The sequence below is a fragment of the Lagenorhynchus albirostris genome, chromosome 7 (assembly GCF_949774975.1).
Source record: "Lagenorhynchus albirostris chromosome 7, mLagAlb1.1, whole genome shotgun sequence".
Lineage (NCBI taxonomy): Eukaryota > Metazoa > Chordata > Mammalia > Artiodactyla > Delphinidae > Lagenorhynchus > Lagenorhynchus albirostris.
The window spans coordinates 4,426,056-4,447,691 of record NC_083101.1 but is presented as its reverse complement, the minus strand read 5'-3'; the positions used below and the strand labels follow the sequence as shown (position 1 = coordinate 4,447,691).

General features: G+C 47.5%; 2 protein-coding genes across 4 annotated transcripts in view; one reads left to right on the top strand and one right to left on the bottom strand.

The window, feature by feature from the left end:
- TTF1 (transcription termination factor 1) overlaps positions 1-5,829 on the bottom strand; it is a 32,476-nt gene extending 26,647 nt beyond the window's left edge. The window contains exons 1-2 of one of the 3 annotated variants that reach the window (XR_009541445.1): positions 4,665-4,719; positions 1,292-2,305 (exon numbers count right to left, since the gene is read on the bottom strand). Coding sequence is in view for 2 of the 3 variants with exons in the window: in XM_060153988.1 (XP_060009971.1) it covers positions 1,292-2,298 (1,007 nt within the window). In the remaining variant the exon portion in view is untranslated. Of the gene's footprint in view, positions 1-1,291; positions 2,306-4,664; positions 4,720-5,795 lie in introns of those variants that run through there. The other 2 variants (XM_060153988.1, XM_060153987.1) reach the window with 2 other exon arrangements.
- Positions 5,830-5,979: 150 nt separating this feature from the next.
- CFAP77 (cilia and flagella associated protein 77) overlaps positions 5,980-21,636 on the top strand; it is a 136,959-nt gene continuing 121,302 nt past the window's right edge. Inside the window, exons 1-2 of the mRNA XM_060153281.1 lie at positions 5,980-6,416; positions 8,239-8,677. Coding sequence (XP_060009264.1) covers positions 8,486-8,677 — 192 coding nt within the window. The 5' untranslated portion in view covers positions 5,980-6,416; positions 8,239-8,485. The remainder of the gene's footprint in view (positions 6,417-8,238; positions 8,678-21,636) is intronic.

The window sequence follows — 21,636 nt, the reverse complement described above, 5'->3', positions numbered from 1 at the left end:
CACGTGCCCTAACGGCTTTCAGATTCTTTTCTTACAGTGACTCTCCCTTTGACTACAACAGCATTAAAGCTGGAAGGGATCTTGGAGTTGATTCAGTCTGTGATGTCTGAACTCTTTAATGTAGCTTTACTAACTTGGATACACCTCAGAGGCTGCCTGGAAGGTAAACATGTTGCCCTAAGCCCTATTTCCACCAGGCATTGCTTCTTATGTTACAATTTCTCAACTGTATTGTTTCAGATAGTGACTTCCTAATAAGCTCAGCTCTCTTCTACGGCCCATGGATACTCAAGACACCTCCCCCCCCACAATGAGTTGTTTTATAATAATGCTTACTAATTAGTTAAGTCAATATTCAGGGTTTACATTGTTACAATTGCTTCATTGCAGTTAACAATGCCCACATATTTTCCCCTTGGCAGTATAAATAAAACATAGTTTTCTATGTATCTATCACTAATTCACTCCCACAAACTTTCGGCCAGATGTTCAAAGCTGCTCTTAGCCAACTGCATCAGCTAACCACCCAGACAGGAAACTGAAACAAAACAGAAACAAAACCGTACGCATTTGTCTGAGCGGACGGTCAACAGCTTTCACAGGTCCACAGCCCCAAACAAGTTAAGAACCACAGGCCGAGAACATTCCTGCCTCGTTATCAGTGATCTAAAAATGTCCCCAATGAGAAGGCACAGAGGCTGATGTGAGTTGGGCCCTCTGCCATTTAACTTCTATGTGAAACTATTTTAAGCCAGGACAATCTAGCAAATGTAAGAAAGTCACAGAGTAGAAATGGGGAAAAACCTGTCCCGACTCCCAGGAACTGAAATAAAGTGCTTTAAAAAAAAAGTCCTGCATCTATTCATCGGCCAGTATACTTAAATGATAATTATATAAATAATGATATCTAAATTTCTTTTATTAGGGAGAACCCTAATTCAAGTTTTTTTCCTGTTCCGTAACATTCTAAGTTCTCTGATCCTTTCTCCTATCTCTGTACATATAGACAAGGTAATTGTGGGGTCTTAAAATTCTTTTTAAACTTATATAAAGAGTTTCAGGGCTGGAATAGTTCTTAGTGAAAACAGACTCTAACTGCCTTATTTTATACGTGAAGAACGGAAGGTACCTGCCAAGTTACTCAGTTAAATGTACACGACATCCTATACATTTGATGGTCTATCTCTCTATGATTTCTGCCACTTACTATGGCCGTGCTGAACAAAGAGGCAACCGGCAGACTTCACACCCAAGACACACACCATCAGAAGGCTCAACACCCGCACATTACCTCTGCACCTCTTCTGAACAGGCCTGGGGTTTCTCCTCTTGTGGTCTGGGTTTCACACTTTCTTCAATCAAGGTACCATGACCTTCCACTGAATCAAAGAGCATGTCCTCAGAGTTCGTCCTGAGGACTGAAAAATCACCACCAGGTGCCGCGGCAGTATCAACAGATCTTCTCTTCCTTTTCTTAGACTTTTTCTTGAGGCCACTGGATTCCTGATTGCCTCCTGCAGTCCCGACCTCACCAATCACTTGCGATCCCTCTGAGTATATGTTCTCAGCGCTCTCAGGCGCAGGCAAGGCCTCAAATTCCTGGTCATTTGCACGCTTCCTCTTTCTTTTCTTAGACTTGCTTTGATCTGCAGACACTGGTAGTTGCGCAATTTCACCTTCTTGGCCCATGGGAGGCTGGGGTTCCTGCTCTTGGGATTCTGATCCGGGCAGGGTAATGCTTGCACCCAGACTTTCCTGGACAGCATCACAGGATGCAACTTTCCTCCGATGTTTTTTCTGCTTTTTCTCCCGAACTTTATCATGCAGTTCTGACTCATGTTCATGTGACTTAGTAACTAAATGCGGTTCATCTGCTTCAGGCCCTTTTGTTGACTTTCGCTCCTTGCTTACATCAATGTAAACGACATCGACATTCTTTGTAAAATTCTTTGGTGTGTTCTCAATGTTTTCTTTATTCACCAGGACGTACGCAACACCTGCTTCCTTATCGACCCCCAAAGCACCTTTTCTTCTCTTTTTACTCTTTTTGGGTATAGAAGTGGCCTTTTCAGTCTCATCGCAAATTTCTGATTTTTTCAAAGGAGAAGAAACAAGATGCTGGGCATCCTTTCTCTTTTTTTTACCCTTAGTTATGTCAGCCTGTTCATTTGCCAAGGAGGAGTCTCTGAAACTTTCATGGGGATGCCTCCCATGTCTCTCCTTATGTACAGAATGCTTAGTCTTTTTCTTGACGAAAACTGGAGTGTGGGTTTCCAATCTGCTTGATTCTCCTTCCATTTTACTCCTATAGGGAAACGGAACCACATGGTTTATTTTTGCAGAGCATTTTAAACATTAGCCTCAGGAGGAAAAAAAAAAAAATCACACAAAAACGAAATTGCAGAACAAATGACAAGGCTGGAGTCATGATTATAAATTTTCTATTATTCTAAATGCGTGGCAAGCTCACTGTAATTCACTTGTCTGGTTCCACTGCCTTTATGATATGAAAAAAAAATAGTTAATTGAGAACAGTGCTCTGCCATGATCGGGCCCTTGTTCCCCCACGGCCTCATCTTCTACCTCTCCTCTCAAACTCTGTGCTACACATGCCTTTTTTTTTTTTTTTTTGGTTCCCCAAACATGCTCCAATCCTTTCCCTGGCTTGAGGTCTTATAAATCACGACTCCCTCTCTCTGGGCTGCTCTCCGCTGTCTCCTACCCCTCCCTGCCGCCTTTCATCCTTCAGAGCTTGGCTTGAACATTGCTTCTTCCAGAAAGCTTTAAAAGAATATAAACATTATGATACCATGCATACTACGTTAAGAGAATATAAATGTTATGATGCCGTGTATATTACGTTAAGAGAATATATACATTATGATGCCATGTATATTACATTTAAAACACAAAAAAAGTTTCATGTATCTTTTCTGAATGGATACATATGTAGTAAAACTATGAATACAGCATGGGGATTATAACTGGTAAATTCAGGGATTAGGGACAAGTAGAGAGCCAATTTCTCTTACATCTGTAATCTTTTATTTCTTAACTGGAGTAATGAGTACAGGGGTATTTGTTATATTTTTGTCTACTCTTTTAAAGTGAACTGAAATAGTTCACTTTTTAAAAAGGGGCAGAACAAGAATGCAGACTGCTTTCACTTAAAAACAAGCATTAAGGACTTCTCTGGTGGCACAGTGGTTAAGAATCCACCTGCCAGTGCAGGGGACACGGGTTCGAGCCCTAGTCCAGGAAGATCCGACAAGCCACAGAGCAACTAAGCCCGTGCGCCACAACTACTGAGCCTGTGCTTTAGAGCCCGTGCCCTGCAACAAAGAGTAACCCCCGCTTGCTGCAACTAGAGAAAGCCTGCGTGCAGCAATGAAGACCCAACACAGCCATAAATAAATAAATTTATTTAAAAAAACCACAAGTGTTAAAACAAGCAACTGAAGGATGTAAACGTACTGTTTTAAGTATTTACCAAAAAAAAAAAAGAGAGAGAGAGAGAAAAGAAAGAAAACTTTTCTGACCCCTTGAGCTTGGCCCATTCCCCAAATGATATACTTTCATAGCAAACTATTTCTCTTTCGTAGCATTTAGCCCAGCTGTGGTTCAGAGCGGGGACATCAAGTATCCACTGACCTCAAACTAGAAGATCGCCTATTTGAGAAAGAGGCTGAATGGGCCTTGTTAGTGTCCAACAAAAAGTCCAAGTTCTGCAATAAGTAGGAATGAAGTTTAATAAGGCTCCAATGTCAATTCTTATACAGAGCACGTGCATTCTGGAGTTTAAGTACAGGAATGGAAATGTACTTCACAAAAGACATGGTTAAAAATATATACAAACACATCTTACAACTCTCCTTGCTCCGTATTGCTTCTGGGTTTCAATTTTTAAGATTTTATTTCTCTGCGACTAAAAGTAATACTAAAGGTAATATGTTTACATGGTTCAAACATCAAAATAATCCGTCCTTATTTCCCCTCCTTTCTCACAGAGAAGGTAGCATCTGTATATTCTGATCTGCATTTTGCTATTTTCACTTAACAACAGATCCTGGAGACCTCTCTGTGTCAGTGGTCTTTCAAGTCTGAATGCTTAAGCACATTTTCTACAGAAGGTACCTACTTTCTCCTAGGTAGTCAAGAAGCTATAAGAATTGTCTAGCTGGAAGGATGGGGAACAACAAACATGTGGACTGATACCTATAAACCAAATCTACCAGCCCCAGGATATCACCTCCAACGGAGGCACCAAGAGCTTTGGTTAAGGCCTTCCTCGCTGGTGTCACCCAGAGATACACAGAAACCCCTTCTTAACCCACTTCTTTGCAGCTTCCACCTCCATGACTCCCCCGAGACTGCTCCAGTTAGAGCATCTATGACCTTCACGCCACTAAATTCAAGAGATACCTTCCTGGCCCATCTTTCAGGATCTCTCTCTCTCTCTCCTTGGCTGCACCGCGTGGCTTGGTGGAAATCTTAGTTCCCCGACCAGGGATCGAACCTGTGCCCCCTGCAGTGGAAGCACTGAGTCCTAACCAATGGACCACCAGGGAATTCCCTCAGGATCTCTCAATAACAATGAACAGAGCAGATAATTCCTTTTAATATTTTTACCTTCCATTAGTTTCTTTCTTTCTTTCTGTAAATACCTGTATGCTTCTCCTTCTGGTCTCTTGAACTCAGCACCATGTTTTAAATATATAGTCACTTCCCACTAAATCCTTCTTATGGCTTCTCCATTATTCTTTATAAATTTGTTTATTTTACTTTATTTATTTTTGGCTGTGTTGGGTCTTCGTTGCTGCGCATGGGCTTTCTCTAGTTGCCGCGAGCGGGGGCTACTCTTCGTTGCGGTGAGCGGGCTTCTCATTGCCGTGGCTTCTCTTGTTGCAGAGCACGGGCTCTAGGTGCGCGGGCTTCAGTAGTTGTGGCGCACAGCCTTAGCTGCTCTGAGTCATGTGGGATCTTCCCGGGCCAGGGCTCGAACCCGTGTCCCTACACCGGCAGGTAGATTCTTAACCACTGCGCCACCAGGGAAGTCCCTCCGTTATTCTTAAGATAAAGTCCCAAATCCTTACAGACCTACCATGCCCTTCATGATCTAGTCTAGTCCATGCCTACCCCTCCACCTCTCATTTCTCCCTGGGTTTCAGACATCCTGTCTTCCTTCCGTTCCCAGAATACACCATGATCCTTCTCGTTATCAGGGACCTTACAAAAGCATCTCATTTTCCCAGGAATGTCTTTCCTCCGTTACCTTTCTGCGCTATAACTGGTCTAAGTTTGAACCTCACTTTCTCTTCTGGGTCCCGCCTTCTCGTTACAATGTTTCTCAACAGTCCAGCTGCTTCCCTACGGCACTTCGCTCCGTTGGGACATAACCGGCCTCCTAACGGCTGGGACCTTCTCGTCCGTCTGGTTCCCAAATGGTTACCCGGCGTTCGATATATATGGATATACACTTATTCGGAACATACCACTTCCCGCCGTGCAGGGACGTGCCCAAGCCTGGTCCCGATCCCCTCCCCACTTTGGGGTGCCCTGGAGACCCTGCTCTGCCCCGGGGTGGGCGTTCCGGGACTGAGAGGGAGGAACGAACGAGAGGTTCCCGAGTGGAGGGGCTTGGAGAGACTGCGGAGAAAACAGGCGCCACCCTCAGCCCTGGGGACCTGGGCCAAAGGCGGGCCTCCGGGGAGGTGAAGACAGCAGCCACACACCGCTCGGTTCACACACGCAATCTGGGAAAAAAGCCGGAGCAACTATAAAGCGCTTTCACCTACCTTCAGAACGCGTCGCCTCCTGCCTCCCAATCCGGAAGTGCTGGTGTCGTGAAAGCGGAAGTGGCTTCCGCCACTTCCGTCCCGCCCCCCTCCGGCATCGCGCTGCCGTAGCCGCTCGCTGGCTGTGGGGCTGTGACCCGCGTCGTTTTCTGCCCAGTTTGTTCCCGGGCTTGTTGCGAGTGGGGTGGGACAGGGTAGAGCGTGATCCTAAAACTAAGAAAGTGGGACAGAGCCCTTCCGCCGACTTGCTCATTCATGCCATTTATTCAACAGTTTTTTTTGCTGAGGTCCGTCTGCAGTCCAGGAGTGAACAAGATGCTGAGGGCTAACCTGAGGAAGACAGAAAACAAACTAATTAACCAAGATAATTTCAGATTATCCTCTAAGGAAAATAGATCAGGGTAATGTGATGGGGAGCGACTAGGGACAGTGAGAGCTAGGTTAGATAGTAAGGAAGGCTCTTTGACGAGTGACAGTTGAGTTCTAAATGAAAAGGGTGAACAAAAATCGATGGAAGAGTGTTCCAGGCTGGGAGCAAATCCAGAAGCCCTGAACTTGGTTGCTGGAAGAACTGAAACTCCCGCCAGGGTAGCGGGAGCGCCGTGAGTGACGGGGACAGAGGTAAGGGGTGAAGGCAGGGGTTGGCAGGGGCTCAGTGGTGCGGAGTCTACTGCCCATTGAACTTAGGTGGAGGTTAGAGGTAGAAGAAGCCTTGAAGATCTATTCCGATTCTCCCATTTCCACTGAGTCCTGAAGAAACTTAGCTTATGATTAAAAGTAAAGCTTTAAGCAGGCCATCAAGTCGAGGCCAGTATACATGTCCCTCAAACTTTTAGTCTTACTGCATAGTGAACACAATCACACCAGCAAAGAGATTTCTCATGGAATCCTGTAATCACCCCCTGTTGTAGGAAATCTTTCTTAGGTAATATCAGCCTTACTTTGTGGATGAGAAAACTAGGGCCTCGTGTAATTTGTCACAGGGGAACTTATGTGGCCCCAGCTAGGATTCAACCCTGTGATCTTTCCACTACTCCAGTATCCTGCGCCCTGCTGCACCACCTCGCTTCCTCTGTGTGAGCTGCCAAGCAGCTTTGATTAAAAAGTGCACAGCGCGCATTTATGGGAAGGTCTGAAAGTGAAGCAGACTAGAGAAACCATAAAGCGTACATCATACACCTGTCACCACCCAAGGGCCGCTTCAGGCCTTGGATGGACAGTTGGGAGTCTGTCTGATTTGCTCTGGAAAGGTAATGCTGGTGTTGTCCACTGTTGCTGTGCAAGGCCTTGAAGTGCAGGTGTGTTGTCTGTGCACCTTCTCTGTGGTGAACCCCTTACCCAGAGCCTTGTGGATATTTGCACATTTAATGACGATGATAATGATGGGTGAATGACCGCACTAAAGGCTGGGACTAGAAGGCAGACTAGGGATCGTCCAGGCTAGTGGTTCCCAAAACACTGCACCAATCACTCGGGAAGCTCTTAAAACGTGCAGATTTCCAACTTTGCATACAGACTGCATATCAGGCACCATTATTGTATCCCGTTAAAATCCGTAGACATAATAGCATTGTAGTTCTGTATGAGGATGTCCTTGTTCCTGGCAGATACATGTATTTAGGGTCAGATATGATACTGTCTGCAGATCTTTTCAAAATGGTTTAGCAATGTGTATGCGTGCATGTTCACACACAGACACGCACAGAAAGTAAACGTGGCAAATACTAAGGACCAGTCAATCTAGGTGAAGTCTATATGGGTTTTCATTGTACTCTTCTTTCAAAGTTTCCATAGCTTTGAACTTAAAAAACAATCCAAAGGGGAAGAAGGATTAAAATACAGATTCTCAGATCCCATTTCCAGATATTCTGATTCAATGAATCTGTATTTTGCAACTTCCCTTTATTCTGTTGCACAAAGTTGGGTACCATTGATTTCATTCAACTCTAGACTTTCCCCCCTACCCACTTCACAGAAAAAAACACTGAAGACCCAAAAGGTGACTAATTTGAGATTACCCAGTGGATTAGCAGTAACATCAGGCTTGGAATGTGGATTTCTATTTCATTCTGAAACACGTAACGCTCTGCCCCGGGCTGTGTGTGTGTGTGTGTGTGTGTGTCGTTGGGAGAAGTGGGAAGGGGCGGCGAGAGGGGTCGTGGTGAGTGGGGGGTGGGGTGGGTCTTTGACCTGGAAGTCAAGTGTAAATGGCCTTCTAGAACTCCGTCGCTTTTAACACAGCCCAGTGGTGATTCTTGGGTTTTTCTCAGGTCTACTTAAGAAAACTCGAAACACGTCCACTTAGGTGGCCACCAAAAAGTTTCCTGAAAGTAAATCGACCAGCCCTGTTACTGTGCCGTTGGCGTCCTGTCGCCATGGAAACGGACGGTTCCATTCTTCCTCAAGGGGTGGTCTTGATTTTCTCTCCTTTTCGAATCCGCAGCGCGGCGCCCAGAAGACGCTCTCAGGAACCAGAGGGGCTTATGTAGGTCTTACTGCTCCTTGCAACGAGGGGGCTGCGCGAGGTGGGGGCGCCTCGCTCCGGAGGGAGCCCGGCGTCCGGTGTCCACCCCGGCGTCCGGGTGGTGCGTCCCGGGACTGGCAGAGGGCCCCTTGGAGTTCCGCACCGGCCCCCCACCTGAGAAGCGCGCTGGATCCAGCCGGCTGGCCGACTCCCCGTGACCCCCAGGATGCCAGAAGCCAGGACCTCCCGCCACGACCCCACGCGATGGAAGAAGAAGCCGCCGGTGCGCCGCACGGTCAGCCAGATCTGCCCACCCCCGCGGCGGCCCCTGACCGTGGCCGACATCCAACCGGGCATGGAGAACGAGAGGCTGGGGGTCGTGCGAGATTCCATGTTTCAGAACCCGCTCATCGTCAAGGTGAGCCGTCCCCATGCCCATCACCCTCTTGCGCTCGTCCCCTCACTGGGCACGCACGCGGCCGGGGGTTTCCCCCCGTCCTGCCCCGGCCCCACCGCTCCGCTCCGAGCCTGGCACTGGGAGCTCCAGCTCTGGTCCAGACAGACCTGGACCCCCGGGCGGTCACGGGCAGGCCGCGTCGCCTCGCTGACCCTCAGTTTCCTCATCCTCAAAGTGGGATGATAATGGCACTCATTAAAGGGAGTGATTGGGAAGATTGCATAAGGTAATCCCTGCGAGTTGGCGGCTCTTTGCTTATGTATTCACGCAGGGTGAACCCACAGGGTGACAGACAGGTAGCAGCACCCAGACTGCGTCCTTACCACCTTCGCAGGGTGCAGGCCGCCTCTCCCGATTCCCCTGCACGCCTGGGCTGCTGTTATGTAGCAAGTGTTCTGTACGTCTCTTGGAAGCATCACTTCACACGCTAATTTCCACCCAATCATACTCTTAACCAGAATTACGACCCTAAGAGGCAAAAAGCGCGAATCTCTGCCCCAGGGGTCCCACAGGCACAAACGAGCGAGGGAGCCGCGGTTTCCAACTAGATCGCCTCCTCTTTGATCGCACGCTCCCTTACATTAGTTACGTTTCGGGACTGGTGTTCACCCAACGCTGGCGTGGCATCAACGCGCCTTTCCGGGGCCCCAGGATAGGTCAAGTTGAAGTTTGGCGCTTGGGAAGCTGGTCAGGAGCAATTTTACCTTGCGCCACTGGAGGGCAGTGTGCCTTTAAAAATGCGCGCAGTTCCCCAGATTCCGGGGGTGGAAGGCGCAGGTGATAACCGTGGATTCAGTAACAATTATTTATCTGAACGCCAGGAGCTGTTTAGAGCCCAGAGGTTTTGGTTGTTGTTAGTTTTTTGTTTGTTTGTTTCGTACAGGGAACCTGGGCTTTCTTAACATCGTGGTAGAATTAGCTGAGTTAACTGGCTCCTATGAAAACACGGATTCTCTCGTCTTGCCCTACCCAAACTCTTTCCTGGGCCAGCAGCTGGGAGAAGCTGGCTTATCACACTAGGCACCCTTCCATCTAACACCTCCCCTTCCTAGGCCTCCCAAAGTGGAGCAAAGTCCTTCACTTATTTCTAGGTGAGAAGAGCCACTCTCAGAGGACAGATGGCACAGACAGATGGGGTTCACCACTCTGGGATCAAGGGGAGAATCAATTTCCTCACCTCTGATCATTGCCCTTACTCAAGCAGTTACTGGTGGACCAACTCCTTCCTACTTAAATACAAAATGGACAGCATAATGGAGTTATTCTCCATGGTGAATTAAGTGTGATGCCCGCCCCAAGCTATAATATATCCATAGAGACACATACATACATATAGGTATATGCATAGATATATACATATTGTATATACACATACACTTTACATATATATATGCACACATACACACACATGTGTATGTACAATATACATGTGTTTAACATGTATAACATACATCTATAAGTAAAAATTTCCCCTCCCTTTTTTCCTTTTGCTCGTGCTGCATATCAAGAAGGACAGTATTTGGCCTCCGGATGGCACTAGCTGAACAGCTTCCAGATGAATTCAGTCCTGATTCCTGAACTTGAACTTTGGGTTGGAAAATGTGCAGGAGACACTGACCCACCACCGAGGGTTCTGTCTTCAGAGCATGAGACACAGAGAAGGGCTGCCCCGTCAGCGGTGACTCGGCTCAAGCAGCAGGGGGCGCCCTGGTGATCGTGCCCAGCTTGTTTCCTGTCAGGAAAGCAGGTCTTTCCTTCTTACTTTCCTCCCTCCAGTTCTTGATGGGCCGTAAGGTAGTTTCAGTAGCAGTTAAGATTATGTCCACATTTCAATACTGACCACCGCTACCAGATTTTTCTACTAAAATCTGGCCTAAGTAAAAGCTGCAGAAACACTGAGAGCAAGGAGTAACCTTGATTGTTACCTTCTCCAGACCCCTCCTTACACTGGGGACGCTGAGGCTGTCTGTGGTGGGTTCTTTGTGCAAGGTCCTGGCAGAGCTGGGGGTAGAAGCTACGTTCCCTGGCTCCCCGCCCAGCTTTCCTTTACCACTCCAAAAAGCTTCCTCTATTTTAAAGGAAATTTAAATGATGAAAAAAACTTTGAGGTTTTCAGCTCCCAAGAAAAGAAGATTGAAAGTATCCAAGATGGTGGAGCCTTTAAAAAAATCTTTTTAAAAATAATATGTGGCTGAAATTTCTGTTGAGGCGTGGCTTGTGGATTTCTTGACTGTGGCATGTCAGTTTCACAATCCCAGATTTTCAAACCCTTGTTTCTGTGCGAGTTCTCATTGTGTGCAGCAGAGGTGGGAGTGCCCTCTGCCTGGGGTGTCTGCAGGAGAATGATTGGGACTGAAGTCTATTTTGGTTTTGTCTCAGTCTGAATCTGAAGGTTGCATCTGTATTGGGGGAACATAGCACCTTAGAAAGAGTCATTTACTCCCCCATGTTGGGGGGCTGTTGCTCAGATTTGCTTTCTCCAGTGAATAGGATCTGGATTGTTTTTTTTTTTTTTTCATTTAAAATGCAGACACACTGCCTGAACAAACACAACACTGATGTTTCACACCCATGGAATTTACCGGGACGTACACGCATCAGTTATTCAAAAACATGTCTGCAAGATGCCACCGTAACCAAGTGAAAAGTGAAAACCTCAGACATCCAAGCAGATATTGTATCAGCAAGAGCTCAACAACTCTTTGCCTCATTTAAAACCAAGCCAACTGGCTATTGAGTGGGGCTGATTGAATCAGCTCCATGTTTTAATGTGGTCACAAGAAGATGTAAATGTTTTCCATTAGAAAGGGCATCTATTCTATTGTATAAAGTGACGTGTGGTTAGCCAGTTTTCCTTCAAATGTGACTCTCTGGGAAGAATAAAATTAAATAGAGAAAGAACCAAGCTTCTCCCTGCTTGATTCTCATTTCCCCAGAACTCTGTGACTCACCAGAGGATCCTGCTACAATAGCCTTCAAGGCTCCTTTACAGAACCTGTCAGGGTGCACCCTTCCTGCCATCGGAACTCGGCTGATATCCTGTCAATACAATTATGGGGAGAGACTGTTTGGTTTGCTCCACTGACAGCCTTGAATCTTCTGTTGCCCTGGAGAGGCAGGCTAGGTACAGGGGTGGAATTTATTGAATTGAGCATCCTTAGAGGGTGCAAATGATCACGGCACCCGACGTTTTTCATAATTTCTCGCCGACTTTGTTTTTCTGTGGGGCTTTATGTCACAAACAAGAAGCGTGTGCATTTGTAGGTAGAGCTATAGAATCACATCCTTCTGGGGCTGGAAGGAGGTTTACCGCCATCTAGTCCAATTCCTTTTTTGAGGCTATTAAGACCCAGAGAGGGGAGGAGACTCGCCCAAGGCACTACCCTGACCTGGTCACAGAAGTGGGATGAGATTTATGTCACCTGACTTCCAGACCCATGCTCTTTGGCCGCGATACACAATTAGTTAATGAATGACAAGCCAGATTGGTTATACCTGTACATCAGGCAGTCAAAAAAATGTTCATCGATGAATCCGATTCCATCATTGTTTCACTCAACATTCCTTCCAGAGTGAACTCTACTAATTTCTTGGGATTTGTTGACAGCCAAGAAATATTTATTGAATGTTTACTGAGTACTCTGCACCATCCTAAGCTCTCTTGGGGGCATAGAAACAAGTTCAGAACTTAGCTCTTGCCCATAAGGAGTTAATTATTTAGCTGGAGAGACAGAATATCTATATATATCATTATATATATGTATTTCATATGTATGACATATATATTGCTTAGCATAGCCTCTGCATCCAAGAAAGCTCTCAGGAAACATTAGCTCTTACTATTGTGCACACACACACACACACACACACACACACATACACACACACACACACACACACAGAGATAATAAGACAAGCAATGTCATGGGTCACCCCCCTGTAAGTTTCAAGTTTCTGCACTACCCGGAAAGGTTCAGATTTGGGGGGAGGAAGCCCTGAGCACGACTCAGAAGGCTTTATAAAGGAACAGTCCTGAAACTGGACCTTGAAGGGTGAAAAGGTAGATTCTGATCAGGGGTGGAGATTAGGAGAAACTCAGCCCCCCGGGACCAGATGACTCGACCCTCCTTAGATCCTAAGGGTTCATAGATTTTCACCCCAACCCGAGTTCTATTCCCTAAGACTCAGCGCCGCTGCTGGGATCCTTATCATCGTCATCACGGGGAAGCATTTATTTAGAGCCAGTGTGTCCAAATTAGATGCTCTACAAAATTAGGCAACCACACTCAGCCACACTAAGAGCCTAACATCTCTAATAAACATTGATGCTGGTGAACATCGGCACGCAGGTAGACACAAATGCAAAGAAGGCGGGCAGACAAACACACCGTCGGGCACACAGCCCAGCGTAGGTCAGTATTTTTATCATGTTTGAGTGAAATGGGAAAATGTTATATTCCGCTATGTATTGCAGAGAATATGCCTTTGATTGCTCAGATCCTTTTTCGTTCAATTTACAATGTAACTGGAGAAAGTAAAACACAAGGAAGGGGGGCTGAAACTGAGCTGCCCATCTTACGGACCCAGTCTCGGCAGGCTGGTGGGCAGCTTTCATTTTTCTAGGGAAAGCTACGGGGTTGTCGATCCTGCAACTCTTTCTCTCTCTGTCCTTTTTTTCTTTTTTCTTCTTTTTAAATCAAAGCTTCCAGCTTCCTGGCACCCAGGCACATCCTCCGGTGAGCAAGGGCGAGCAAGCAGGGGCTGCAGCAGTGCCCAGCCCTGTGGTCGGTTCAGAAAGGAGACCTGCTCCCGCCCAGGCTTTTTACCACTACCTGGAGTGGATGGGTGGGACAGATCTGCTGGAGGAGGGGCCCGCCTTCCTCTTTGTCCCTCTAAAAAAGGAGGGCTTTGGTTTTGAAACGTTAATGAAGACCTCAGAATGCGGGTTCCTGGGGGATGAGCTCAGCCCCCTTCTGAACACTCCTCTCAGATCAGTGGTGGGAAGGCCGTTCCTCCAGGAAGGATTCTGAGTCCTGGATGAATAAGTCAGCAGTGGCTTCCAGCACCTTCCAGAATCTTCCAGGCTCAAGGGCTGCTCATAGTAGAATTTAGGCCACTTTTCCTGTATTTGAAAGACAAAGTTTTCTTGATTTACGACTGGTCCTGTGGACAAAATTTCAACCCCCTATTTCTTTCTTTTTTTAAAATTTTATTTATTTATTTATTTTTGGCTGCGTTGGGTCTTTGTTGCCGCGCGCGGGCTTTCTCTAGTTGCGGCAAGCCGGGGCTACTCTTCGTTGCAGTGCACAGGCTTCTCATTGCGGTGGCTTCTCTTGTTGCAGAGCACGGGCTCTAGGTGCGTGGGCTTCAGTAGTTGTGGCACGTGGGCTCGGTAGTTGTGGTGCATGGGCTTAGTTGCTTTGAGGCATGTGGGATCTTCCCAGAACAGGGCTCAAATCTGTGTCCCCTGCGTTGGCAGGCGGATTCTTAACTACTGCACCACCAGGGAAGCCCCAAACCCCTATTTCTAATTTCAGTGGTTTTCAAGTCATTCACCTGTCTCTAGAAGCATCAGAGTTCTCGTAAAGTGTCTGATTCAAACTGCTTGTTAAGAAAATGCATCTTTAACTGTTTAAAAAGTATAATGGGAAGGAAACACAATTAAAAGTGTTCTATGTGAAATGCTAACGGTGGAGATCACCAGCTTGTTAGCAATGATTTGAATTGGTTCATTTTGGGGCGTTGGTTCTGTGTTTGTGCTGGTCCTGCAGTGAATGTGTCACAGACCAGGAGGATTGGAACCAAGCTCGGACCCTGCTGGACTTCTAGGCTGGGTAAATCCGTTTCTGGAGGCCAGTGTGCAGAGTGATTGCTGTGGCCCTGGGAACCGGGCTCTGTTAAACCTCAGACACATCTGCTGGGCCATCGCTCCAGGACCCTCTGGCTGGCTGGGCAAAAAGAAACAAAGGCACAGTCACAATCGTACTACATTTTGGTTGGTTTTAGCATATACTGTAAGTGTTGGGTGCTTCTTGTCTGACTTTCGTATTTGTTAAAAAAACAAAAACAAAAACAGGATGTGAGCATTTGTCAGTTGTTGATAACATTCAGCTTTAAATGAAATCGCCCCTTGACTCTCCTTTCAAGCTCCTGAATCCGTGTAAACGAGGACTGTGAAAACAATTCCAGGCTGCAGCTGGTGTTTTCATACCATCACAAAGGATACAGCAATGAGTTGGATAGCACAGGGAACTCTGCTTAATGCACTGTGGTGACCTAAATGGGAAGGAAATCCAAAACAGAGGGGATGTATGTATATGTGTAGCTGATTTATTTTGCTGTACAGTAGAAACTAACACAACATTGTAAAACAACTATACTCCAGTAAGAATTAATTAAAAAAAATAAGTTGGTAGCCCAGGCAGATACAAAACTGCAGCCACCAGACTGGAGACAAAGGCGGTGTAGATGTCAGGCCATGGAGCCACGCAGATCCCAGGGCACGTTCTGTCTCAGCCGCTTTCTTGCTGTGCCACGCGTGAGGTTATTTACCTTTGAGCCTCAGTTTCCTCTCTGTAAAATGGGCTGTTACAGTTGGCACCAGCCATGGGGGAGTTGTGAGGGTTCCATGAGATGACACAGGTGTGCCAGGCCCAGGAGGGCACTTAATACGTGGGCACTTTTGTTTTTTTCCATTATCCTGCTTCTAACACTTCCGTTCCTCAAGACAACCTTATTCTCATCAATCGACTTTAGGTAAATGTCTTAAATCTGAACTTATAAATGTATCACGAGACGAATCCACTCAAGGGCTTATCTTTTTCCACTTTGTGCTCTTGTTGAAAATTACTGTTGCCCACCCCATCTCATGCTTCCTGAAACTGTGTGCCCTGAAGCAGGTGGGCTCGCCCTGGCTAAGGGTGAAAACAATTCGGTTTCTAGCTCTCTTGAGGGTTCTTGGTCAAGTGGCTTAATGTCCAAGCCTGTTTCCTCATTTGTGAAGTATGGGTGCTAATAACTACCTTGTTTACTTCTCAAGGATGTAATGAAGACTGATTTAAATGAGACACTATCTTATGGAAGAGATTATGACATTCTGGAAGTAGACCAGTGGTCCTCAACTGGGTGGGGGAGCAGTTTTGCTCCCCAGGGAACATCTGGCCATGTCAGGAGATGCTTTTGGTTATCACAACCGGGAAGGGGGCTGCTACCAGCATCTAGTGGGTAGAAGCCAAGGATGCCATCCAACAATGCACAGGATGCCTGCACCCCCCCTCAAAAGAGAATCATCTCCCCAAATGCCAATAGTGCTGAGGCTGAGAAACGCTGGACCAGAAAAACATCAACATGTGGAGAATTCATTATTAGTTCATCCACGGTCCAGGATCTCTTGAATGTAATACAAAGATTATAGAAATGAGATGGTTTAGTTTAATTGCTTCTCTATCCATTGTTTGCTTCCATCCCCTGACTCCATTCGTTTTATGCCCATTTTATTTTTTTAATTAAAAAAATTTTATTTATTTATTGGCGTGCCATGCGTCTTGCGGGATCTTAGTTCTTCGACCAGGGATTGAACCCAGGCCCCCCGCAGTGGAAGCATGGAGTCCTAGCCACTGGACCTCTTATGGCCATCTTAAGTTCCCCCTTTTGAATCCGTTTCCTTTTCCTTAGTTCCAGGTTCCATACATTTGCTGGTTTCTGTCAGGGCTTATCTGTCTCCAGCCTCACCCACGTTGGAGTTTAAAAAAATAGAAAGCATTTCTAGCAATCCACAGAGTGAGGCTCTATAATTCAAGAGATAAACTGATTAGCGTAGGGGCTGGTTTGTTGAGTAATCACTGACCACCGCACAAGCTTTGTTTCCCTGGCGCATTACCTTCCAAGGGCTTGCTTTGGTTGTGTTTTTCTCAGCATGAACTCATTTAGGATTTAAAACGGAATTGATTTGGTCCAGCAAAAATTAAGCTCACGGTGGACCAGAGTCCCAGCCTAGCCCTTACACTCTCGTTGTGGAACGAAGTACAGCATTTCAGAGAAGCAAGTCAATGTGCTTTATAAAGAAAACAGCTGTATTTTTCCACCCAATAATTTAAAGGCACATCAGGGTTCGGTCAAGAAACTGACTGATGTGGGTCAATGAGCAGAAAGGTCAACATGAAGGGCACACAGGGGGAGAATAGCTCACCAAGAGCATTGTAGAGAACACATAATGAGCTAGAAAGAGGGGTTTTTTGATCTTTTATATGAACCAAACAATACATATTGGGGGGGACAAATGAACACAGAAGCGAACAAGATAAATTTCTTTGTGTGGATCAAAATCTTTTGTGTTTTGTCCAGAGGAATGAAAGTGGAGAATCAGAAGCGCTTTGATTTCAAGGTACAACATTAGTGAAAGGCCACATCACTGCCAGGTGGCTGGCCATTTGGGACCAATGGCACAGCATCCAAGCTGCCTCGCCACAGCAGAGAAAAAGCCCCAGCTAGCCGAAGCTCGGAGGCCGTGGCCTCCTGCAAAGATGGGGGTGCCCCAAAAGACAGGAGAGAGGCAACCTTGTGGCCATAGCATTGCAGTTGAGGGAACTGGAAAAGTTTCTGGCAACTTTTTGGGTCAATTTTGCTGGACACTCGTCAGTCTGGCCATATTGCCACACTAAAATGCCATTTTAATGTTCGCGTTATGAATTCCATTCACATTTTCCCACTGTCTCCCAGAGATCTTTAAGAACAGAGACACTGACTTAAAATTCTTGTATGATATGCATTTGAAACTATTAATGAGCCCCTCAGTCAATGAGCAAATATTTATCACACACCTATAATGCACAAGGCGCTGGTGGAAATGCAAGAGGTTTAAGAATTTGTTTCCAAGGAGTTTATGGAAGAACCAGACTTTGCACATTAAAACCACTAATAAAAGTTATCAAAGGCAGAAGGAGAGGTGCTGAGAGGCCTATTTGGGAGGGAAGGTGGGAGCAGCGTTGGAGCACCCAGGGCAGCTTGTGCAGCTGGGCTGGGGCTGCAGGATGGGTTGGATTCCAGTGGCTGGAAAGGAGAGGAGGGGCTCCAGGGGAGGGGCTGGCCTGAGCAAAGGTCTGAAATGGACAAGAACAGACAACTGTAGGATTCTGTGAGGAAAGCAGTGGCAGACGCATTCACTCACTGCTTGAATTAACAGAATTAACTGCTTGTGTATGAGACACAGAGCTTGGCACCAAGGATATGGGGGTAGACCAATCTGGGTATAGGCTTTGCCCTCAAAGAGCTTACAATCTCGTAGACAGAAACAGGCATCGAAACAAACAGCAAAGTGGTACGGATGTGGTGACGGCCGTCTGGATGGAATTCGTGCTCAGCGCTTGAGGGCAGCTGTGCCTGGATGGGGGGAGGCGAGGGGAAGGTCTCCTAGACTGGATGGCTAGAGCTGAATCTTGACACCAAGATGAGTCAGGTGAGGTGGGAGCAGAGGTGGAGGCAGGTATTGTGTGGCCTGTAGCTTATCAATTCAGGGATCTCTTTTTAAGAAACAGAGTACAGGGAACTCCCTGGTGGACCAGTGGTTAGGGCTCTCACTGCTACTGCTGGGGCCCTAGTTCAATCTCTGGTTAGGGAACTAAGATCCTGCAAGCCGCATGGTGCGGCCAAAAACAAACAAACAAATAAAAAAGAAACAGAGTACAAAATTTAAAATGATGTTGGAAATGAAGTCCAAGGCCTTGGAAGGGGCCCGGTACAAAGAGGGGCCCTGAAGCCTAAGCTTCATTAGCTTCAGGGTAAATCAACTTTTGACCGGGGGAGAAGAAGCTTTCTAGGAAAAAGGATATTCAGGGGGAGGTGGGAGGGGGAAAATGCACTGGATCGCCAGATTTGAGAGGCCTCAGTTCCTCTCTAGGCTGTGTGTCATCCATCCATCCATCCTTCCATCATCTATTCATGCATTCATTCATTCATGCGTTCAGCACTGCACACTTCCCCTGGACCAGACACTCCAGGCCCCATGACCACAGTCATGAGCTCCCAGTCTCCTGCACACTCTTATTGGCTCTGAAACCTTGAGTGAGTCCCTGGAATGTCCCAAAGCCTTGATTTCTGCGCATCTGAATGGCTTTCTCCCTGAGAACTGCTGGGAGCCTCCCCTTCATTTGCTTATTCGACCCTTTGCAAAATGTTTTTCGAGGGGCTATTAGGTGCCAGGCAGCGTGCTGGGCCTGGGGAGACCTCTGTGGGCAAGAGAGCCTGAGTTCCTGCCTGCAGGCAGCTCAAAGCCCGGTGAAGACAGACAATAGGGCAACTACCTCTTCCCTAGGGTTAAGCACTGTGGAGGCAGCTGCGGTGCCAGGAGGCTATGCAAGTTCAAGTCCAAGGATGTGACATCTCAGCCCAACCTCCTGGGATGAATAGAGTGGTCAGTTATGGCATGGTGGTGGGAATGTATGTGTTTGTCTGTGTTTGGATGGGCGGTAGATAGAGACTGTTCTAGGCAAAATAAAAGGTTTTGTGCCTCCAAGGCAAGGAGGAACTTGGAATTCAGGAGGCTGCAGTGAAGCATCAGGGGAGGCAGATGCTGAGAGGAGGCTGGGCAGAGAGTGAAGCCAGGTCCAGCGGGGCTCCCAGTTGGATCTGAGAGCTGCAGGGGCCAGAGCAAGTAGGATAAACAAGACAGAGAACAGAGGTCTGGGAGACAAGTCCAGAAATCAACAGTAGGTCTAAGTGCCAGCCCCTCCCTCCCAGCGTTGATGGGGACCAAGGTACCCACTCCTGGCTGCAGGATGCTGCGGGTTGACTGAAGGAATCACCAAGAGCCCTGCCGTGCTGGGACAGACACGTTCGCTGCATCCTGGTCTCCCACCAGGCTGTGTGTTTGGAGCACCGTGGGCGGGATGAGCAGCGCGATGGTTTGGGGTTAGTGGCTGCGATGTGTTTACTTTCCGCAAGTTAAACAAGCCCCTGGTCTGTCATGCTCTGAATTTTCCCCAAGTCGTTTGAGGGAGCCTGCTGAGGTGATTCCGAAGGATCCCTTAGGACCGGGTGCCGGGCTTCGTGCCTGCCTTCAAAACCTTTATAAATTGTCACTCAAGATTTTGCTCTCTCTCTAGGCACCCAGTGGGCATAAATTCGGAGGTTTAAGCAAGTCTTTCAGAAACTTCCCTTCTAAAAGCATCTGCCTGGGGCTTCTGAAAGCCCCATCTTTCCTTAGGCAGCCGCGTGCTCCTGGCGGCAGATCCTCCCAGGATCTCCTGGCAGGATGCTCGCGGGCCTGACTTCTCCCGGAGTGGGAGGGTGCCTGGAGGCTGAGGCCTGGAGTCTGGGTTTCCAGGAAGCTCCTGGCTGGTGACCCATTTGGCCAGCTGACACCCTCTCTGTGCCAGCCGACAGCAGCTGCCCTTCGTGGAGCCCACTATGTGCCAGGCACTGTGCTGGCCCTTCTTAGGCATCACCTGCCTTAAACCTCTGCCGCAATCCTAAAAGGCAGGATTGCTGTCATTCCCATTTTACAGATGGGGAAACTGAGGCTTAGAGAAGCTACACAACTTGCCCACAGTCGTCCAGCATGTGTGTGGAGGAGCCAGGCTTCAAGCCAGGTCTGGGACTCTGCAGCCTGAGGTCCTAACCACTGTGCAAATCAAAAGAACTTGGTGACACCAACAGTTCCCATTGCTGAATACCTGCTAAGTGCCAGACTTTTACATATGTGATCTCAACTAGGCAAGGTCGGAGCTCAGAAAGACTCATAACATGCCCAAGGTCACACAGAGGGCAAATAGCAGAGTGGGGGCTTGGACTGTGGCTGGTATGAGTCCACAGCTTGTCATGGTCCTTACACGTTATGCCACACTGTCCATCACCCCAGAGGCTCCTTTGTCCTGATGGGAGAGGAGAGTCTGGTCCGTCTCCATCTCCATCTATCTAAAGAGTTAACTTCATCCAGAGGTGTACTTTCTGTTCTCAAGGAGATTACACAGTTGGGCACATATGCCACACCAGGAGTGCACACACACACACACACACACACACACACACACACACACACACACACACACACACACACACACACCCCTAGAAGTTGCTGTTTCTCTAAGGCTATAACATACAAGACATACAAAACAGGAAGAGGGTCCGTGGCCTGGAGAGGTCCAAAAAAGCCTGGTGGAATTGCTGGACGACCAAGCAGGACTCGGCGGGCCTGAGAGGAGGAAGCAGGTCATTTTAGATGTAGAAAATGACCAGACAAGGTGAGAAACTGGATGCTGAGAACTTGGGTGTGTTTGGAGGGAAAGGCTGAAGGCGAAGAAGTGTGGTAGGGAGGGATGCTGGCAGCGGGTCAGCGTGGCTTAAGGTAAGGCTTGCACTTTTGTGTCACCACATACTGTCTCAAGAAGAGACAAGGCATACGGAGAAAAGGAGCGTGGACACTTGGCTTCCTACAGAATCCTGGAGTTTAGGTTATGCTGTACATGTGTGTCTGCTGGCCGGCCAGGAGCCAGGCTGGCTGGCTGGGGGTGAGGGGTGAAACCTCCAACCAGGCTGATCAGAATGGCCTCCCCCTTTCAAAGGGAAGGTGTCCCCTCCTCCTCTCCCACCCATCGCCCGTCCCCTCCCCGCCCCCCTAATCAGAGGGAGCAAATTGTTATCAGATTAGCGCCAGCAAAGAAAAGCACAGTCCTGCTTACCCCCGCAGTTCGTTAGCATTTAGATAGACTGGGACAGGGGCCCACACAATGGGCATCAAAGCCTGGCTTGGGCAGGCGGCAGGAGGGATTAATTTCTTTAACCAACAGGCCTGATCTGGCCTAACTCATTACCCTGCCTTGTCCGTGTGGATGTTAGATTCGATTGAAGATTATGCCATTTAGGCCTTTCCCTTGTTTTCTGCTGAAACCGGGGCTATTGAATTGCACATTCTCCCGTACCCCCCC